Raw genomic sequence first — 20,481 nt, forward strand, 5'->3', positions numbered from 1 at the left:
ACACAGATATCTGTCTCAGTCCTCTTGGGTAACACATATATCCTCACTGGCTTCAGCTCTGAATATAAAGTATATAAATAGACAAATATGCCAGAAGCAATTAAATTATGGTGGGGAATAAATAGCTTTTATAAAGAATACATTCAATGACAGCTAATTCCCATAGTAAGATGATAAAACAGTGCTTTATGAGATGATGCTCATAACCAGTGACATTTCTATAGCTCAGTTGGGCCCATATGTGCTTGGTGATTATCTCATGAATCCATTGTCCACTGAAATAAATTAAGAATTAGTTTCACCTGCCCCAACCATAAAGAGATGTAACTTTTAAAAGTATTAGTAAGGTATATGAGACATTTCAAAATAAAAAAAAGGGTAAATTATTTCATTTAGCTCTGACCTGAGTAATAAAGGGTATGTACACTGCTTTTCTTCAGGGTCATAAGGGCTTTGAATTAGGTGAGGATATTGAAAAGTTAAACACATGCTTTTAGAAGCACAATGTTAATTCCTATTATTTAAATCAGATAACAATTCCTAATCTAATTTTGACATACAAATCCAGATTATCTCACCAATAGATAATTTAAACTCCTAGTCAGTTCAATATACCTCGAATTTTCAAATCACTATTTTGCTCTAGGACATTAACTGGAAGTGTATATAACTTCTGCATTTTCTATTTACTAAATATTATTTAAATAAATATTTAGCTAAATAAAAAAAAATTTATAGGAAAAAACCCCTCTCTATAATAACCTTTCTGTTGAGTATTTTGGGAAACAAACACTGGAGATTGAATTTTTTAAAAAAGGAGTCCCAAAACATCAAATAAATAAGCTAATATTATAAAAAGTCAGGACCCAATTTACCTGAAGGAGAGCCATGTGCTGAGGTCATGCTTTTGACCTTGGAGTCTGAGAGTCGAGAGATGCTGTTAGCTCTGATTCTAGGAGAAAACTTATCTGAAGGAACTAATCGGGCTCCACTTCTAATGATGGCTTCCGCGGTCCGTGAAGAGGCACTACTTCTAGAGATGGTTGCTTCAGAGTCACTGCGAGCTGACAAGGAGCCAAGCCTCGTTCTGCGAGGCTGAGCCAATAAATCAATCCTAGAGATGTTCCGCCTGCCTGTGGGAGGTTTCGATGTTGAACTTGTTGTGGACACTTCAGAAGCAACGGATGCTTTGTCGGCATCGGCAAGTTCACTGTCTGAAGCTTCACCAAGGCGTGCTCTGCGCAACAGGGAAGTCCTGGTAGGTCGTGGCCTTGGAAGAGTGGTGGATTTGCTGGACGAACCAGGCACAGTGGGCGAGGTCTTGGATTTAGTGACCTTACTTCCTTCCAGTTTGGAATGTGCATGCTCGTCGGTTGAGGTAAGCGGAGTCCTTCCATGAGGTTTACAAGAGTACGTTTCCTGATCCGATGACATGATATCTGAGATGGCAGAATGAGGTACGCTAGAGGTTTGGTCGTCGTCTGTTAAATCTACCGAAGGCTGTCTTATTCTTCCACTGGATTGTACAAATTTACGACCCTCTGCTCTTGAGCCTACGTCGGTGGACCGGCTTTTTGTTTTCTTTTCAATTTTCTCCCTAGCACCGGAAGATGATGATTTTGTCACATCTTTGGAAGGAGAACCTGTGGAACACCTATCTTTATAGAGGCTAGTGAAACTCTTTCGCTTTTGGGTTGACTTCCTTTCAGTCTCGCCGGTAACCAGACTGATTGTACTAGCTGTGTCCACATCAGATTCCGGGGAGATGGAGTTGTCTCTGTTATAACTGGGAGTGTCTGGGCCGTCATCGGTTTTATTGTCTTCACGCAGTTTAGCTTCGAGAAACGCCATGACTGCTTCTGTATCTTTTAGAATAAGGGTTGTGTCCATGCTGGAATCAGTATCCATGGAGTCGCTTCTTTCTCGTATTCTGCTGGCCGATGTTAATGCTAAAGATGGCGGTGTAGACGAAGTCTGTTTATTTATATGGGGGATAAGCTCTATGGGGATGTTTGGGGTAGGTTTCTCTATAGTGAAGCTTCCTTGTCGCACTAATGGCTTGGAGGATTCCTTCTTGTCTCCCCCCTTTGAAGTGTGACTTTTTAGAATTTCCTCAGCTTTTCTTCGCTTGCCCTCATTTTGTATTGCCCTGTCTCCTTTGCTTGCAGAATGTCCTGGAATTCTGTCTTGAGGTTGTGACTCTTGTTTAAAAGACTCCTCCCTACACCTCTCTATCTGACCTGCAAGATTTTTGGAAGATAATTTAGTAGATGTCCACTGGGCCTGATCCTTTGGTTCCTGTTGCTGAAGTTTAGCTAAGGTTTGCTTTACCAAAGAAGCTTCCTTATCAGTTTCACTTTTCTCCTTTCCAGACAAAGCGCTGCCTAAGTGCAGCAGAGTCTTAGTATCTCCACCAGTTTTAAGAGTCTCCCCATTTACTGCGCGGTTCACTATGTTCCGGGCCCTGTCGGTGTCTTGTTTATCCTTCTGGTATACCTGTGTAGGGGCTTCTTTCTCCTGAAGCTCTGTGTCTTGTTTTTCTCCTATCTCTGACCTCTGTGTCATAACCTTTCCTCTGCAGCTCTCCAAAGACTTTTCTTCATTTGGAAGCTGGGGAAGGGTTCGTCTCCTTCTCTCTCCCTGACTAGCCAATGAAGTTAATGAGCCAGTGCTTCTCATTGAAATGCCCGATTCACTGATATCTGTATCTATAAAGTAAAACCACACAGAAAGAATTTATTAGGGCAAAAAAATAAAGAGAATATCATATTACGTTTGATTTTGAAGTGTAAGTTAAGAAATGGCTTAAGTATAAAATAAAACTTTGAATAAATAAGCCAGCATAGTGACAGAGTAGTTTAAAAAGCAAGTACAATGCCAAGTGCACAAATGGGCAGATTACTGATAGGGCAGTCAGGAATGCAAATAGTACGAGGTGAAAATCAGGGTCATCTGATCTGAAACCTATGTCCGCAGCTCCCTTTTCGTTTTAACGTGTTCATTGTGTTCATTCTTGCTTCTGTGACTTATCCCATCCTCTTTTAAGTTTTGCTCAAGGCAACAGACTCTAACTAGTGCATTATAGAATTGCACAGAGAATGCCTAATAAACACTGTTTATTTGCTATAGTTTCAATAACATAGTAAAGATGAATATACCTACTTTTTAATGAGTTATTATCTACCTGAAAGAACAAGTTGTATTTCCTAAGTAAAATAGAAAATACAGGAGTTGAACAAGGCTTTCGAAAAATCAAATTCAAAGCTGATCAAAATAATTTTTTAAAATATAAGTATGAAAAAAGGTGATAGCATTTGTCATAATTTTACAAATGGGGGATTTTAAGTTACGGTTGTCTGAGATACTAAGGCCTCCTATAGAAATACAAGGTCACTTTCCCTTTTTCAAGTAAACAGACACCAGTCAGGAAATACATACTTTGATGCTTTTATATGAGAGAATTTGAAAATACTTAAGGAGTAGTTTCCTGAATAAATGGAATGTGTTTCTGAAAAAAGGGATACATATTTTCGGAGAAACATATATTAACATATAAAGCATCTTAATCTTTAAAGCATCATTTTGGGGTGCTACAAGTCAGAGACAAAATAAATTTCCATTTCTAATGATAACAAAATTAAGAATACAGATAAAAAGCCATATGTAAGTTCTGCTTGAGGGTTTTATTTTTAATTAAGAATGTAATTAACTGAATCTAATAATATCATTAGAGGCATATAATTTTTTTAAGAAGCTATTTCAGTTCAGAGAAATAATTTAAAGTTAATAAAAATCACGTTACATAGATTTGCAAAAGATGTATCAAGTAATATCTTTTTTTATTGAATGTATGGTATAAAGTTTGAATATTTTTTGTATTAATGAATGGGATAATTTGGAATTGTGTTAGTCTTCTTTTTAGATATTATGTTATATAAATTTGTGTATATTATGTGCTTCATCTATAAATCATTTTTATCATCAGTTAATTTTAATGATATCTGCATTAGTGAAAATAAAATTACATTCACATATTCACAAGAGAATATGTGAATATGTTTATTAAGGTTTAATTTACTTCTCACTATATAGATTTTTTTTTTAAAAACTGATGTATGATTCACACAGACACACACAAAAGAAAATACCATTCTCTAAAGAAACAGGTACAGACAATTCCATTATCCTTTCTTCTTGATCATGCCTTGTATGATTAGCAGCCAAACTAGCCCATTGTGAAACCCAACGCTTGCTTCCAGATGAAGATGTGCCTTCCTAAAGGAAAAATATAAGAGAAAATAATATAGTCTGGTTAAATCCAATTCTCATAAAAGAGAATTCCATTTAGTCACATTATCCTGTCATACAAAGCAATATTTAAACCTCATATGGTTTATCATCATTTATTAAATTTCCTCATATAAATTGAAGATTCTCTAGGTACCCCTTATCACTACATATTATTATTACTATAAATGTATTATAATTTTCTCAACTTAGTAATGACTAACAATGGTGCTAAAATAAACCCTTGCAACATAAAATTTACTGCTGCTAAATAAACTTGGGTGTATTATCATAGCTTTGTGGTGACAATAGTTCAGTTAGTTCTACTCTATTCTATTGCACAAGGAGTCTAAAGGTCTATTCCTAAGTTGTTTTCTAGCCCTCTAAGAGATGTTTCTAGGAATCAGCTTGGTCCAAGAGTCTCAAGGCGTATGAAATCTGCCAGGTCATGTCTTCAGGGATTTAAAAAACAAACCCAAAGCTTGACACTTCTTTCTATAACACTTCAATATTTTCAGAAAGACCTGGAAATCATTACCTTTAAGACTTTTTCTATAACCAGCTTGAACCTAGACCTACTCAAGTCTAGATCTGTCCTTAAGGCAAGTGCTCTTTGAACGCTTAGAGTCAAGTGTGAAATAGAATTTAATTCATTTTATGGTTCCATAGACTTAGGGGCATATAATGGTAAATTCTTAAGACCAGAGCCATCTAGGCATTTAAAACAGAAAAGCTGGGGGGTATAGAAAAAATCACTTCCCCACTAAAAATCTAAGCCAAGGCTTAATATTGAAACTGGAATGACAACTAAGGAATAGAAAGCTATGACCTAAAATTTATTTTGAATTATTCAAAACAATATTTTATTAAAAGTATCAGATTTATTATATTAATGATGACCGGCTAGAAACTAATGAAGTAAATACTTCATACAGACCATATACTATATGATTTCAAGAATAATAGGTTAAAATAATAACTATACATAATGACATACATACATACAATGAAGCCAAAGAATACCAAAGCCTACTGAATCCTTGAATTCTCTTTGAAGATTCTGTGGTAACTGCCCACAGTTCTGAGTACAGAAGGGAGTACCACCACATCATTGGCACCATGCTAGGAATACCCACAATAGAGTGGGTTTCACTGGCAAACACTTATGTAGAACCAGTCTGGGAAATTGTTCTACTGGCCTGTTTATAGGTGACTCCTTCAAAGGCAGGTACATACTGGGGCTATATATAAGTTTTCCTTGGCATGGGTTGAGGGGATCAAGAGGAGAAGAGGGAGTCTATTTAAGTTCACATTCACCAGAGCCCTTCCTAGATTAATCAGGATACCAAATCATTGCCTCAAATAAGTATCACTTGCTTCTGATAAGCAAATTCAGCATATTATGAAAGAGAATCCAGAATAAAAATTCTCTAAGACCAAGATGGAAATAAGAATACTAAAATACAATAATTGTTTTGACAGTTTTCAGGAAATGAATGACCAAGAAAGGGACAATTTTAACATACAGGTATATTTACCTGTCTATAAAAAATATTTTATTTACATTTCTTACAAATGTATCACTTTATTTATATTTTGTTTTATTTATATCTTAAGGTTTTATTTATATTTTATATTTATTTACCATTTGTATATTTTAAATTCACTCAATTCCTGAGAGGCAGTACAGAATAATGAACAAGAGAAGGAGTTAACAAGGCTGCTTAAGGTTCAAACTCTGGCTCCACAAGGTACTAATTGCAAGGCCTTGGCCAAGTTAATTAATACACTCAGTTTCCTTCTTTGTAAAATAGTACACAGAAAGCTTCCGTTGAATATTCTTATTATCTGACTAAATTATAATTAATACATGAGTTACATGCATACTTTAGATTTTGACACATCACTGTGGAATGAAATTCTAAGATCATTTCCGATAAGGGAATAAACATTTGTTAAATGCATAAATCTCAGACAATTACTATGCTATTTTATTTATTTATTTTTAATTAATTAATTTTTTTTTTTTTAGCTGAGCCATCCTGCCACCTGTTGGCAGCTCAGTGGCAGCTCAGCTCAGACCAGGAATCAAACCGCTGTTGCTCAGAGCTCACACTCTTGAGTGAGCTCTTAACCAACTGAGCTACTCAGCCGGCCCAATATGCTGTTTTCTATAGCTCATAACTCCCTGTAAATAGGTTTTATCTAAATTACCATTTGGAGAGATGAGAAAAACTGAGCTTAGAAGAAGGAATATGACTGAGTCACAGGCACTCTGTTAGATGTGACAGTTCTGGGACTGGTCTTCCTAGCTCTGCCATGCCACACTGACTGGCTAACTATCTTAACCAAACCATCCTTGATTAATTCAGTGATTCTGATTACATCCTCAGCTATACTGCCGAGGTTTACAAGTTGTATCCATCAGGAACCACCTTGCACGTTTCCTGGCATGATAGATCTTTCTAAATATATGATCTCCTAGGAAGTAGAAGCAGCGTATAGTTTTTGTGTTATCTCATAATGCCAATTAGAGCAGTGAGCATACAGTTCATTAATTACTTACTGAAGTTACCATTTTCCCTCACTGACCAAAAAATGTTAGTTGAAAATTTAACAAAAAAGCTGAAATGGAATTACTGCAAAAATTGCTTTAGGCTTTCATTAGGAACAAATAATTTGGGAGAATTTAGATTTTGGAAGGATTATACAAGCAGACATATCAACTTAATATAATTACAAATGATAAAAATTTACATTTTATGCATGTAAAAAGTTATGAGGAAGAGATGTATACCTCTGAGTTGTGAAACCCAGGTGTACTGAGTGGCTTTCTTTCTTCCATTACTACTGCGGCAGAACTGAGAGCCCAATCTTTTATCAGATCTTTATGTTTTTCATTGATAATAGGCCTATTATAATCCTGATTGTCATCTACTCCAAACACCTAGGAGGAGAAAATGATTTTATACATGAAAAGCCAGATTAATATGTGAATATTTCAGTAACTTCAAAGGCAAAGAAAGATATTCGAAATTACTTTCAATAGGTCATTTCAATAATGAGAGGAAACTTGTGTAAAGACAAGGTAACATCCAAATGGAATGCTTGCTGGAGAGGAGAACGGGGCAGTGGCAGCTTCTGTAAATATAACTATCTCTTTTTAATACTTAGCAATGAATTGTTTAATAAATAAGAACTATTCAGGATATTACATTTCATTTGTTAAAAGATGTTGTCAAAAACTGTAGTAAAGCAGAGTTTAAAAAGTACCACTTCAGCTCGTTTCTAGATTGTCTGTTTTATTATTTTTGAGAAGCATGTTGTAAAACTATAAACATATGACTGATTTTATGTGTTCTTTCTCTAACAAATGTACTTTCACATGAGTTAAATTTATACACATAATTTTCTAAGTTCCCAAGTAACAGATTTTATTGTATGATCTTTGTACAGGGTATAGCAAAATTCTTAAACTAAATTCTTAAACTAAAAATCACTCAAAAGCCTTTTTTTGAAATGCAGATTTCTGGGTCTACTCGCACAGATCAGCATTTTAAATAAGCAGACTCTCCACGGTGCAACACTTTTGAAATATTCTAAATACAGAGACCAACAATCGTGTGCTTTTAAGGGCAGGGCCTGAGTCCTTCTCATTTTCTGGCTCATAATAGGCCCTAATTTTGCTGAAGAGACTGGAGAAAGGTTAAAACTACACCAACTTTAACATTCCAGAGTCTCTACTGTGTTCCCAATGCTTAGTATCTACAGGTATCAGTTGTGGCTCTAATTATTATTACGATCAAGAAAAATAGTCTTTGGTTGAACTAGCACTTTGTAGCAGGGAGCTTTAGAACATAGACAAAGAGATTTCATTTTCTATGAAAAGGGAAAAATATCTTTGTTTAAAGTACTGTATAGAAAAATTTTTAATGATCATACATCTAGCTGATAAATTCTGATGCCCACATTTATAGTAAGGCAGATAGCAGATTTTCAAAATAACGGAAACTTAGGAATTTTACCACTAGATGGCCTTATTACTTAACATTTAATTCAAACAGAACTAGTTTTCAAGAATTACGATTTAATAGTCTGTTGAACCACTCACTCAGTATTTGAATTATTTTTGCTTTAAGAGCAAAGTGTATATTATTAACTTGAAATCAAATATGAATTTTAATGATACATAAAATACAGTGTTCTGAAGGGGGAAAAAAACTGCTTCATTGTGCTAAACATTAGAATTAGTAAGTTTAACAAGAAAAAGCAATAAAAAATACTAAGTGTTGTTTTCTATGTGCTCTGCCTTTAACCCCGCTTGTACAGAAGGCAATTTAGAGCCACTTAAGTTATTTGTGACTGTCTTAAAACAAATTTTTAAAGTTTTCTAGCTCAAGTCATTGAATTCCACATTTCCTGAAGTTTATCACATTTTTAGAATTACTACTAGAAAAAAATATCTAACTCAAGTTTGGAAGGAAAAAAATAGAAACAACCATATGCGATGGTTACTTGCACGTTGTAACTCTTTGGCATGCTAATTTACAAATTACCTTAAGTGATTTTCTGATTTAGTGATATTTAATTCTAATCCATACTCAGAATGGACTTCCAAACCTTGATTTCTGCAAACATCTAAACACCAGCTGTTTCAAATCAAATATATTAAATCTCTCCAAATCACTTTTGACACTATTTAGAAATGATAACAAAGGAGATACACACACACAAAGAAGTAATGTTTTTAGGGAAGGAGAGCTGAAGTTGTACAGAAAGAATCCTCAGATGACGTTCTACAGATTCCTTTTAAAGCGTTACAGATAGCTATACATACATCGGTCAGAGAAGTAACAATTACTTATTGCCCAAACAAGAAAGCCTGCAGTACCACTGCATGGGGAAAGAAGCCTTCAAAGTTCATTCCTGTATTTTTTTATAGTGTTTTGGAAAATTAATGACAGCAATGACTAGCCCAGCTTGAAATCCGTATCATCATGTTTGTGTCTGGGTACAAAAACATCCATTTGTGACAACTTTCACAGGAAAACAAAGAGGGCATAAAGAGCTTATACTGTCTATACACTTTAAAAGTATTCCCCTTTTCACATTGAAAAAAGTACATACCATCTGACATACAACCTAACAGTTGGACAGGACTTGAGAGCTGCTCAAAGCCTAGACCAAGTTTGCTAGATTTTCTCATCTTTTCATTCTGGATTTTGTCCCTAGGTGACTTCACCCACCTTCAAGGCTTCACTTCAATTTCCAACTAGAGACCGCTGCTTACCCATCTGGCATCTCTCCTCCTAGAGGGCTCAAAGGCATTTCAAATGCAGTCTGTGAACCCAGGCGCATGATTCTCTGCTCTTTCCCACTCTGACTGGCCTCAATCAAACCCCCAACTCCATATAGCACAAAATCTGGGTTTTTGTTCAGCTAGGGACTTGTTTAGACCAGAAGTCTAGAGTGGGGAAGAGAGTGAAATCAGATATCTATCTAATTTTTATGCTTCATCTCTAATAGAACCCTCTGCCCCAAGTGTGTGAGTCAGTTTCTAATTTGTCCAGGTGGGGGTAAAAGGAAGGGGTGGTACAGGAGTAGAAAATTCCATTTTGAACTTGCACCATCTCAACTCTCTGAGCCTGGCAGATGTTTAAAGATAACTGACTCATTTATCTTAGGAGTAGGGAGTGGCTTTCCTGTGCTTGCCTCTATAGCTCACTTGATCCAGGTGAACTCATCTCTATTTTGGGTGACCTGTGACCCCTACCATGGCTCTGACTTTAGGGTAAGAAGATAGCATCTCCTTCACTATCCCACTCCAAGAATCACGGAACATGTTCCTCAGTCTTTTCCTCTGAATGTGTGTCTATCACATTTGGCATCTCACTTTGGAATTTCGATTCTACTATCTCGGTGGTTACTCTAAACAATTTTAACAACCTGTTCCTCAGTTATGGTACTTAACTATTTGTAAGCTACTGTGCTAGTCACCATAGGATTTAAAAAGATACAGTCAGTGCTCTGTATCCACAGATTCCACATCCACAGATTCAACAAACCATGGATTGAAAATATTAAAAGAAAAAAAAAAAAGTTCTGTCGCTGACCTGTACTGTGTGGTTAGGTGTACGATGGTTGCACCTGTACTGAGCTTGTATGGACTGTCTCTTCTTGTCATTAGTCCCCAAGCAATACAGAGGGCCGACTACACGACTTAGTCTTGGCTCTTGAGGCGCTTAGGTCTAATATGGGAGCTTATAAAAAAAAAAGGGGGGAGTCACCTGAGCCTTGCAGGAGTACTCTGCAGTTAAAACAAAACTGCTATAAGAACCAGACTATATTTTTAGATTTTAGTTTTAAATTTAAAAAAACCCTAAACATTCTTCAGATGATGAAGAACTAGTATGTACAATACAAACAAAGCCTATGAAAAGTCTGACTTTGATTTTCTCACTAGCATATTATCACAGCCATTATCATTTCAAAGCTCAGGATGTACACAAATTCCCCCAGTTTCTAATTGTGAAATTGGACAGCTGGGGCAAGGGCAACAACGGTATACCAAACCAAAGAATACAAGGTCAACTCTCATGGGGGTAAATTTCAGGCCTACCGAGTAGATTTAGGGTAGGTCAAGTTACCTGTGGTCACATCAAATGTAGGAAGAGTGCTTATTGTGACAGGAAGTAGAGCCCACTGTGAAGAGGGAAGACTTAGGCACATAAATACGGCGATAAGCATGTAGAACAAAATGGTAATTCAACAGCAACAGTCCGTAACTTATTAGTTAAAAAAAATGTCCAAATCATTTGGAATTCAGAATTCATTTTTCCACAAGAATGAGAAACGTAATGGTAGTTTAATTTCAAGCTTTTGTGGCCTTATTTTAAAATAACTGAAGAATAGTACTGCATTAGTATATCGATCATATCCAACTGTCTAAGTAAAAATGCAGTCGAGTGTCAAGTTTCAACCTCAGGAGAACAGATTTTTCCTCAATGAACCAGGAACCCCCTAGGTAAGCAGAGCATGGTAGGTACCAGTTGAAATCAATAGTAGAGGTTCCTATGTCCTATGACAAATCACCTGACATATAATTACTTTAAGAACTATGCAGAATTATACATTTTAACAACCTATTTTAGGATCAAGATATAAACTAACTTTCCATGCAGGAAACAAACTCCAGATGATGGATGATTTAATAGAGGAGAATGTTTTTAAACTTATAATTCTCCATGAAATTCTAATTTCATTTTTAAAAGGAAAAAAATCCCTTAAAACCCAGTGGTATAAGAAGTTCTAAATGTTTAACACAGGATTTTCATAATAATGTATTTGTAATAAACTTTTAAATGTAAAATTTAGACAAAATTGTTAGAGAAAAATCACTCAGGATGGAGACAGGAGCTACATTCTATGATTTACCACGATATACAAATGCTCACAGCAGCATTAGTCACAACAGCCAAAAGGTGGAAATAACCCACATCTCATCAGCGGATGAGGGAATAAATAAAATGTGGTATCTCCACACAATGGTGCACCTCAGTCATAAACAGGCATGAAGTACTGAGACACGCTACATCGTGGATGAACCTTGAAAACATTATGCTAAGTGAAACTAGTCAGTCACAAAAGGCCACGTACTGTATGATTTTATTTCTATGAAATGTCCAAAATAAGCACATCCTTAGACACAGAAAGTAGATTAGTGGTTGCCAAGGGCCGAGGGAGGGGGAATGGGAAGTGACTGTCGAATGAGTATGGGGCTTCTTTTTGGGGTGATGAAAACATCCAGGAATTAGATAGTGCTAATGTTGCGCAACCGGAATGTCCTAAAAGCCACTAAACTGTGCACTTTAAATGCCTAAAATGGTGAATGCCATGTGAATTTTATCGCAGTTTTTTGAAAACGGTCCCATCAGGCTTTATTTTCTTCCTTTTAACCCTCTCTCTGGGTAAACAGATGCTCTTAAAGGTTTGCCCTCCCTGAGTCGATCCTGGGTCCTTGATTCTTCCGGTTCCTAAGGAGTAGTCTCTCCACAACCTCTCCCCTTTCCATCACCGTTTAGCATCCTTTTTCTATTAGACTCTTCTTTCATATCTTCCAACTATGCTCAAGTCTAATCTAATGTTTCTATATTAAAATGTCCACGTTTTCTCCTCTTTATGGCTCATTTCCTTATCACACATTCCCTCCTTTCCTCCCTAAAATCTGGCTGCTCATCAATAACCATCTTACCCTTTTCTTGCCAAGGAGATTTTTCGGTGCTAAGCCATTAGTTTTTAGTTCGGCATTGCTAGAAACTCAAGGGTACGTCTAGTCTTATACTAACCAAGGCAATTCCCTGAAACTTAGATGTTTCTTCTGACACAACGTATATTCTTTGGCAGCTTTCATACTTACTATTACAAAGCTAAGCTTATACACGGTTTTAAATTATACATTTTAACAAGTTACTTTAGGATCAAGATACAAACTGGTTTCAGCACTAGTTTATATAAGAAAAAATATAGGAAAACTGGTTTGTGGAGACCTGGTTGGATTTGATCAATGTATAAATTTAACACAATAAATTAGCTAATATATAGCTAACCACATACAAATACTGACAAAAATGAAAAGGCATTTCATAAATTTTGCTTCTCAATCATTCAAGAGATATTGAGTATCTACTACACGCCAGGCACTGTTCTAGGCCCAAGAAATACAGAAGTGATCAAGACAAATACGATCATTCTAGAAAGGACAGAAAAGAAACTAGCTATCAGTGAGCGCTATACAGAAAATAAAACCTGGTAATCTGATGGAGATTTAAAAGGTAAATGCTGGGGCTACTTTAAACAGGTGGTTAAAGAAAGCCTCTGACAGTTATTGTAAGGAGGAGCTAGGTATGCAGAACACACAAGGACAAACTCATTAGACTGAAGGCACAAGAAGTAGCAAGTCTCTTAAGCAGAAAAATACGTAAGTTTCACATAATAGCAAACCTATTAAATATTAAGCTCTGACTGAAAAAAAGGTGAGGGTTCCCTGGTGAAGCTTTGGGAATTACCACAGCAGGAAAGGGTTTCCTACACCTAAGAGGAACACGGGGGCGCTCAGAAGGGGAGAGGAGCATCAATCAGAGTGACCGAAAGCCAATTCTCCTGATCAAATATTTTAAAAATTGCTCAGTGAATGGAGGATAAGAAAACGGACTAGTGGAGAAAGAAAAATCAAGCCATCACAGTTTACCTTGTCAGAACCACTATGTGCTTTGGCCTATTAACTCAGATTGTTTCTGGACTGGCAGGAAGTAGAGGAAAGTGTTATGTCCAAGTCAAAAGGCTGCCCGTGACCAAGGTCCTCTCTTCCTGCTCAAGGCTCTTGTTTCGTCTCCTCCTCCTTCCGTTCCCACACACCTGATTTTCTGTCTGAGAACGCCTTGGACACACTGCCTTCCTCAGTGTTCTGTCTGGCACTGTCCGCCTAGCTTCTGACTCTGGGTTATCACGGTTCCCCTGGCTCTGACTCGGATCTGATCTCAAATCTTGCCGTGAACTTCAAGGTTTGGAATATTCCCATTCCAAACCGCTGCCTGGGTCCGGGTTCTCGGCACTGACTTCCTCTGGGCTGCCTGAACCACTGCTCTAGCTGTTCTTCATTCTGTGTTTCTAGTCTTGTTACACTTCTCCTGCTTCTGGCTTCTTGCTAGGACCTGTCGCCCACAGAATCAGCAGATAGGTAACAAGGCCCCATGAGGCAAGAGTATGCTAGTCAGACACATTTTGGGGGAACTATGTGGCCACAATGGACAGGAATCAAAACTCAGAAAAGGAAAAGTATCTGACAGAATTGGTCTACGGTATGAAATTTCTGAAAAGGAGAAACACTTTTTTCCAAAAGATAGAGCCTCAAGCCCTCGACGATGACAAATTATTTTCTTATTCATCTAATATTTAGCTTTCCGTTGTCACTACGAGTTTTTCTCCTTTAGCCTGGAGACCAGTCGCCCTCGTGACATCCTCCTCTTCCCTCCGCATGTCTGTTCTGATGGAGAAGCGGGGAGGAGAAACTGGTGTACTATTTATTGGTGCTATGACGGGTTGTCTAGCTGTAATAGGAAGGTCGAAGGAGGGAGGGCTGGGGAGACTATCATTATTGGGGATGACAATTACCTTTTATCCAGGCAGTCAACAGCACTTTCTTACTATAGCGCATCTCCATGTAAGCTTAGATGTACAACTTGAGAGATATTTATAAATAAGAGGCATTTGTGTTAATACTGTGAGAGGTAAATTTTGGGACTATGCGTAATATAAGATTACCTACTGACAAACGCACAGCACAAAAACACAAACCAAAATGCTGTAATCGCATAACCTAGGGGTCAGAGAGGGATATCCCACTATCTTTTAACCATGACCAGCACAGAAGAGCAAAGATATGACATTTCAGCATGGTCACCTCTTTAGATCTGATTTTAACTATAGACAACTTCTTCCAAGTTAAGATGCAATTACAGAGGGTGCCCAAAGAATGCATACACATTTTAAGAAAGGAAAACTGTATTAAAATTGTAATGCTTAATATATACCAATACAAAAGATGAATACAAGTCACGTTTGACTTCTGCAATTACAGTGGTGCTCAAAGTAGTTCCCATCAGCGTCCAGACACTTGTGATTACGGTGAACTACTGCCTGAGCAACGCTGACCAAAGTGTCCACTTGTATACATTTATCTGGCACCGCGGCATATGTTTTGCTTGTCTTCTTTAGGGCCTGGAGTACAATGTATTTTGGGGAAAGACTAAGAAGGCATTTAGTGCTCAGCATACTTAACATCTGTGTATCATGTGACACTGTGGTTCACTTCCTTTTGATTCTATGTTTTGTTCCAAGATGCTGTTTTCCCTTGTTTTTCTCTTATTCCTGATTCTTTTCAGCCTCCTTTGTTCACCCTGTTCCTCTGTCCACCAGTGTTGGTGCTGTAAGGATTTCATACTTTGTGTTCTCTCTATACATTTTTTTCTAGGTGACTCATCTATTATTTTGCATTCAGCTACTCCCTAATAATTCCCAAATTAGTATTTTTGCCCAGACCTCTCATCTAAGATCCAGACGTTTCTATTCAACTGACTGCTGGGCCTGTCAGCTTTTTAACTGCCTTCTCTGCTTCTAGCTTTTCCAAGTTTCAATTGATTCTTCACACTTCTGACAGTGATTAGATTGTCACTGCTCCACTCAAAAGTTTTCAATGTCTGCCTACTGCCTTCAGCATTAAAAAATCCAGAGTCCTTAGTCTGATACAAAAGAGAGTTCAATATCCAGTCCGGTCTCATCTCTCTAAAGTAAAGAGTGGTCCTCGGAACAAGTCCGCCACCCTCCCATGATTTTGAAAACACTGCTCCATATGGAAAGCCCTGCTGTACCATGCCTGTTAAAGGATTAATTCCACCTGTTTCAAAATGAGCTCACTTGGCAACTAAATTCAATTTTTATTGAGAACATATAAAATGCCAGACACTAGCAGTCATGGAGTTCCTGCAGTCATGGAGTGTACGTGTGTGTGTGTGTGTGGGGGGGGGGAGGTGAATGAATAAATAGGAAACTATCAAGTAGTGATAAAGCTTATGATTAAAATGAAATAAGCTACTCTGACAGAGACTAGGGAGGTTTCTTTAGATTGCACAGCCAGAGACTTCTCTGAGGAAGGGACGTTTAACCTGAGAGCTCCTCTCAGAAGCTACTGGAATCCTACAGCACTCATTGTACTATTTTTAATTCATATAGTTTACTTGTGCAGTTCCATCCCTCTCCCTACTCACTTCTTGAAGGGAAGAACTCTCTCTTTTCAATTTGAATGTCTCTCTCCTAACGCAAAGCCTGGCATATAGTTAATGTTGAATAAAGGCTGCTAAATAAGTCAATGAAATAAACGAGCTCTCACATGATGGAGTGGAAAAGGAAAGAGCCCACACAAGACTTCTTAGGGCCAAACAACAATGACACTCAGAGGAACGGGGCTGATGGCCCCACTGTCCATCCCACACACCCTAACTTTAAAAGGGAGGAAGTGGACAGCCGAGCTCATCAGCCATTGGATGTGATGCCTGTGTGCACTCCTCCCGAAGTCCTCCTAGGCCTTGATTCTGGCTGTTCTTGGTTTTGTTTTCTCCACACCCAGTTACTTCATCTTCTTCACACACTTGACCCCTGCTGCTCTGCTCATGTCCCCAGAGCCTGACTTCCGTCAGCTTGAATTTGCCTTCTGGCTTTAACCACAGCTGGTAGCATTTCAGCTTGTTCTTTGGTATTCATGAGACAATGCAGTGGCTCCGGGTTTTCCTACAGTGATGGTCTCAGCTTTGTTTTCTGGTTTATACAAACGAAGAATGACGCTGAATTATCGACTCAGTCACACATACTGCCATTAATGCCTTAAATGAATCCTGCTCTAAATCTTGGTTTTCTCTAGCCATAGTGTGACCATGTAATGTGTCACTGAAACTGGGACTCTTTTTAAGAATGAAATAAAAGATGCTTTTGATAATTACACACGCCAGGGGGGCAGCAGGTTTCGTGGGCTCCCTCTCTATCCTGCGGTTTCCTAGAGTCTCTTTTCCAACAACGACTTCGTTCTCAGCTTTCTGCTGTTGGCTGGCCTTAGAGCCTCCACTAGGCTTCAGATTTGACCCTTTCAGCGCTGAAAGAACTTTCCAGGATTGGCCAGTGCCTTGTGTAGAGATCCACATGTGGAAAGTCTTAGTAAGGGTAATAATACAGCTAACATTTACCTCTTACTATAAAACAGGCATTGTGGTAAGTATTTTATATATTTTATTGAATTCTTTTCATAACCTAGTGAAATTTCTTCTATTTTAGAGCAAAACGAAACAGAGGATTCAAGAGGTTAGTTTTCTCAAGGGCACATATCTAGTACATGCAGAGTTTATACTTGATCTCAGGTCTATTTGTCTACAAGTGTTCATGGTCTTAAATACTATAATCCCTCACTGTAAAAAATCTTTTAACAGGGACGATATCTATCACTATAAATAAAATATCCACAAACCAAATGAAAGCATAATAGGATATAATATTAAAACTTCTTAGCACTCTTTTTTCAAAACCTATTCTTTTATTTTCTTTTTGACAATATTTTAAAATCTACTTGTTCTCAACAACTAGAGAGAAAATTATGAACTTTAAAGTAATCTGAAAGAAATGTTATCAATTCCCAATGATGAAAAGAATTCACAATCACCAAGAGCCATTTTCTATGCTAACACTGTCCATCGACTCCCTTTAATGTAATCAGAAAACGTGCTTTGTCTGTTTCTTACCTGCTATACCTCTCTCATTAACAACTATCGTAACTATATTGATTGCATAACATCTACTCGTATTTCCTAGACTAATGAATCTCCAAAGTTTGCAGTTGTACAGCTCAACAGTAAAGAAACTTGAGCTTGTGCTCCTCAAAAAATGCACGTTTAGAAATTATATACATCTACCAATATAATAATGGATTGCATACATGCTAGAACACACTCCATAATGGAAATAAAAACTATGAAATTGAAAGTAAATGAAAGTTCTAATAATCTTCCCGTATTCTAAAGCGTCATCTTATCTTTTCTCTGAAAGACCTCTGTAAACTCACCATTTAAACTACTGCCCCTCCAACATTAATGTGTTTATGCATCACCTGGAGACCTTGCTTTAAAATGGAATCCGGTACATTTAGGATGAGCCTGAGAGTCTGCATTTCTCTCTAACAAGCTCTCAAGTGATGCTACTGCTGCTCACATACTGAGTGATAAGAACTTTAACAAAAGATCAACGAAGATTAGCCAAACTTAGGTTGCTGTTTTCCAAGGGGTCAAATAAACAGCTGATCTAAAGTCAACTTTCCATTGTAAGGAAAACTGAGAAAAACTACTTTGTAACCATACAACAATCATTATACACAGTAACCAATAACATCAAAGAACAAATCTGAAATGCAAATAATCATCTTGACTGAGCATACACTTGTTACACTCAAGGTATAAAGAAACTGATTTTGTTCTCATAGTCTCCTTTTCTATCACCAGACAGCAGTGAATAGAAATGAACAAAAGAGAATAAGACCAAAATTGATTAAAACATACATATTTTCATCTGCTTCCAACATGAAATTAGTAGACAGGAAGCCTAACTATTATCAGCTATCATTTATGTTTATTTTATATTAACAGTCATAGCAATCTGGTTTTGTTTGTTTTTTAGTTTTTAAATAAGTGCAAAGGGAGAATGGCCAAACAAAGTGTACTATTTAACAATCCTATCTTAAATGTATACAACTTTAAAAGGTCCAAACAGTTTAAATGTACAGGACTTGACCTATGAAACTCAGGCAAATTCAGAACATAAGCAGAATAAAAGCATTGTGGTCTTCTTGTTAATCTTGCCATTCCCTGACAAAATCCTAAAGTTCCAATACCACTGACTGCATGAGAACATCTCATGCTGACTCTAATAATTTCCAACAATCAAATACACCACACGAAAACTAACATCATACCCCAATTCCAGTTATTTACCTTGTCAATCATTTTTCTTGCTTCCACCTCCTCACTGTTGGGATTCTCTAACTCAATGGTATAAGTACCCTTGTCACTTTGGTCATCATCATTATCCTTTTCAGAAGTAGCAGCAGTAGCTTGACTTTTTAACATTTTATCCATCTCCTGGCTCGGTCTGTGCCCAAGACTCCCTGAACTTCTTAACAATGCAGTTTGTAGGAAGGGAATTGACACCGATGGCTCCTCTGAGTTCTGTTTTAACAATTTCCCATGTGGAACACCATGCCCCCCTCTGTGATGCGCAGAGCTAGTCTGTAAAGACAAAGAAACCACTTTGGCATCTGCTGTTGGAGATTTTGTTTTTTCAAGTTTTGCATGTGGTGTCGAGTAAGAAGTTTCCTGACACAAGGTTCCCGCACTCTGAGTAAAAGAGTATGACCTTCTTTTTCTGGGATTGTCTTCCTCAAAGAATGCAATCATAAAAGCGGTTTGACTTACAACAGCTTGGTCTAGATGCTTTTCGGCAGCCTGAGCCTTCTGTAGCTTTTTCTGCTCTGAGTGGTGGCGCCTTAAGTGTTCCTCAAGTGTTGCCCGTTTGCTGCAGCGCCTGGGAGCCCCGGCATTTTCTGAATCGCTCTGTGTACCATCGTCGTGTTTATTTCCTGGACACAAAAAAGAAACCACATAATAGAGAAGGAAAAAAATCCCGCGTAGGAAATTAGAAGCATATACAAAAGTGCTGTTTGTTTTGCCCCCTTTCCATTTTCAAGCCCAAGTCATATGTTCGTTTCAGTAACAGGCTCTGCAAACTTCCCTCAGCTGCAATGCTTACATTCAAATTCGATCAACCAACAATGAGGTCCTTTATAAACAACTGAATAGGATTGTCTCTCTTTCTCCAAATTTTAACTTTATAATGATTTACCAATGTCTTTACAGATAAGCAAGGCTATGTCATCTGTGACAGTATGTATTGATAACATTATTCAACATTAATCCTTCCTTCAAACCTTATAACTTTTTGAGCAATCAGAAATTTGTTTCTAGCATTAGAGAGGAAAAGAAACGAGAGACAGAGCGACCCCATTGAAATGCTTATCATTATTCAGGACATGAGAATACGGATGCCAGATGCCATCAAAATGTGATCTTAACTTTCGATGCTGTACATACACTACTTACATAACTATAGTATATACATTTCCTTTTTAACAAAAAGGTGCAAATTTATAGTTTCTACCAGTTACTGTAAAATTATTTACAAATGCCTTTCTAGCTGTGAGAATTTTTTAAAATTTGCATTTGTGCTCTAAACTCTGGTGGCTTCACAGAGTAAATAAAGCACGCTAAAAGGCCTATCATGAAAAAGCATAGTCTATACAATCTTATGTAATTCTAAGCATCTACTGGGCAAATGACATGGTGTTAAGTATGGCCATATAAAAATCTATCTGTCTTCTCCATAAAGTATATAGAGTCAAGTTTAAATATATTTGAATTTTGAAACATCAGCTTTCTCACAGAGGCTTTTTGCTACCCTTCATAGTTCTATGAGGGATTAAATGAAAACTTTATGAAAATTACTTGATTTTTCACTGATTTATAATTCTCATTACCTAAATAATATTAG

The 20,481-nt window shown here is 37.2% G+C and overlaps 1 protein-coding gene across 12 annotated transcripts in view; it reads right to left on the bottom strand.

The window, feature by feature from the left end:
- CEP170 (centrosomal protein 170) overlaps positions 1-20,481 on the bottom strand; it is a 111,327-nt gene that overhangs the window by 29,480 nt on the left and 61,366 nt on the right. For 7 of the 12 annotated variants that reach the window (XM_019647561.1, XM_019647562.1, XM_019647560.1 and 4 more), the window contains 5 exons: positions 19,350-19,513; positions 18,870-19,163; positions 7,085-7,234; positions 4,149-4,275; positions 876-2,708 (listed from right to left, as the gene is read on the bottom strand). In XM_019647561.1, the coding sequence (XP_019503106.1) occupies positions 876-2,708; positions 4,149-4,275; positions 7,085-7,234; positions 18,870-19,163; positions 19,350-19,513 (2,568 nt within the window). The remainder of the gene's footprint in view (positions 1-875; positions 2,709-4,148; positions 4,276-7,084; positions 7,235-18,869; positions 19,164-19,349; positions 19,514-20,481) is intronic. The other 5 variants (XM_019647570.1, XM_019647569.1, XM_019647568.1 and 2 more) reach the window with 3 other exon arrangements.

Source organism: Hipposideros armiger, unplaced genomic scaffold (genome assembly GCF_001890085.2).
Source record: "Hipposideros armiger isolate ML-2016 unplaced genomic scaffold, ASM189008v1 scaffold_113, whole genome shotgun sequence".
In the NCBI taxonomy this organism is placed as follows: Eukaryota; Metazoa; Chordata; class Mammalia; order Chiroptera; family Hipposideridae; genus Hipposideros; species Hipposideros armiger.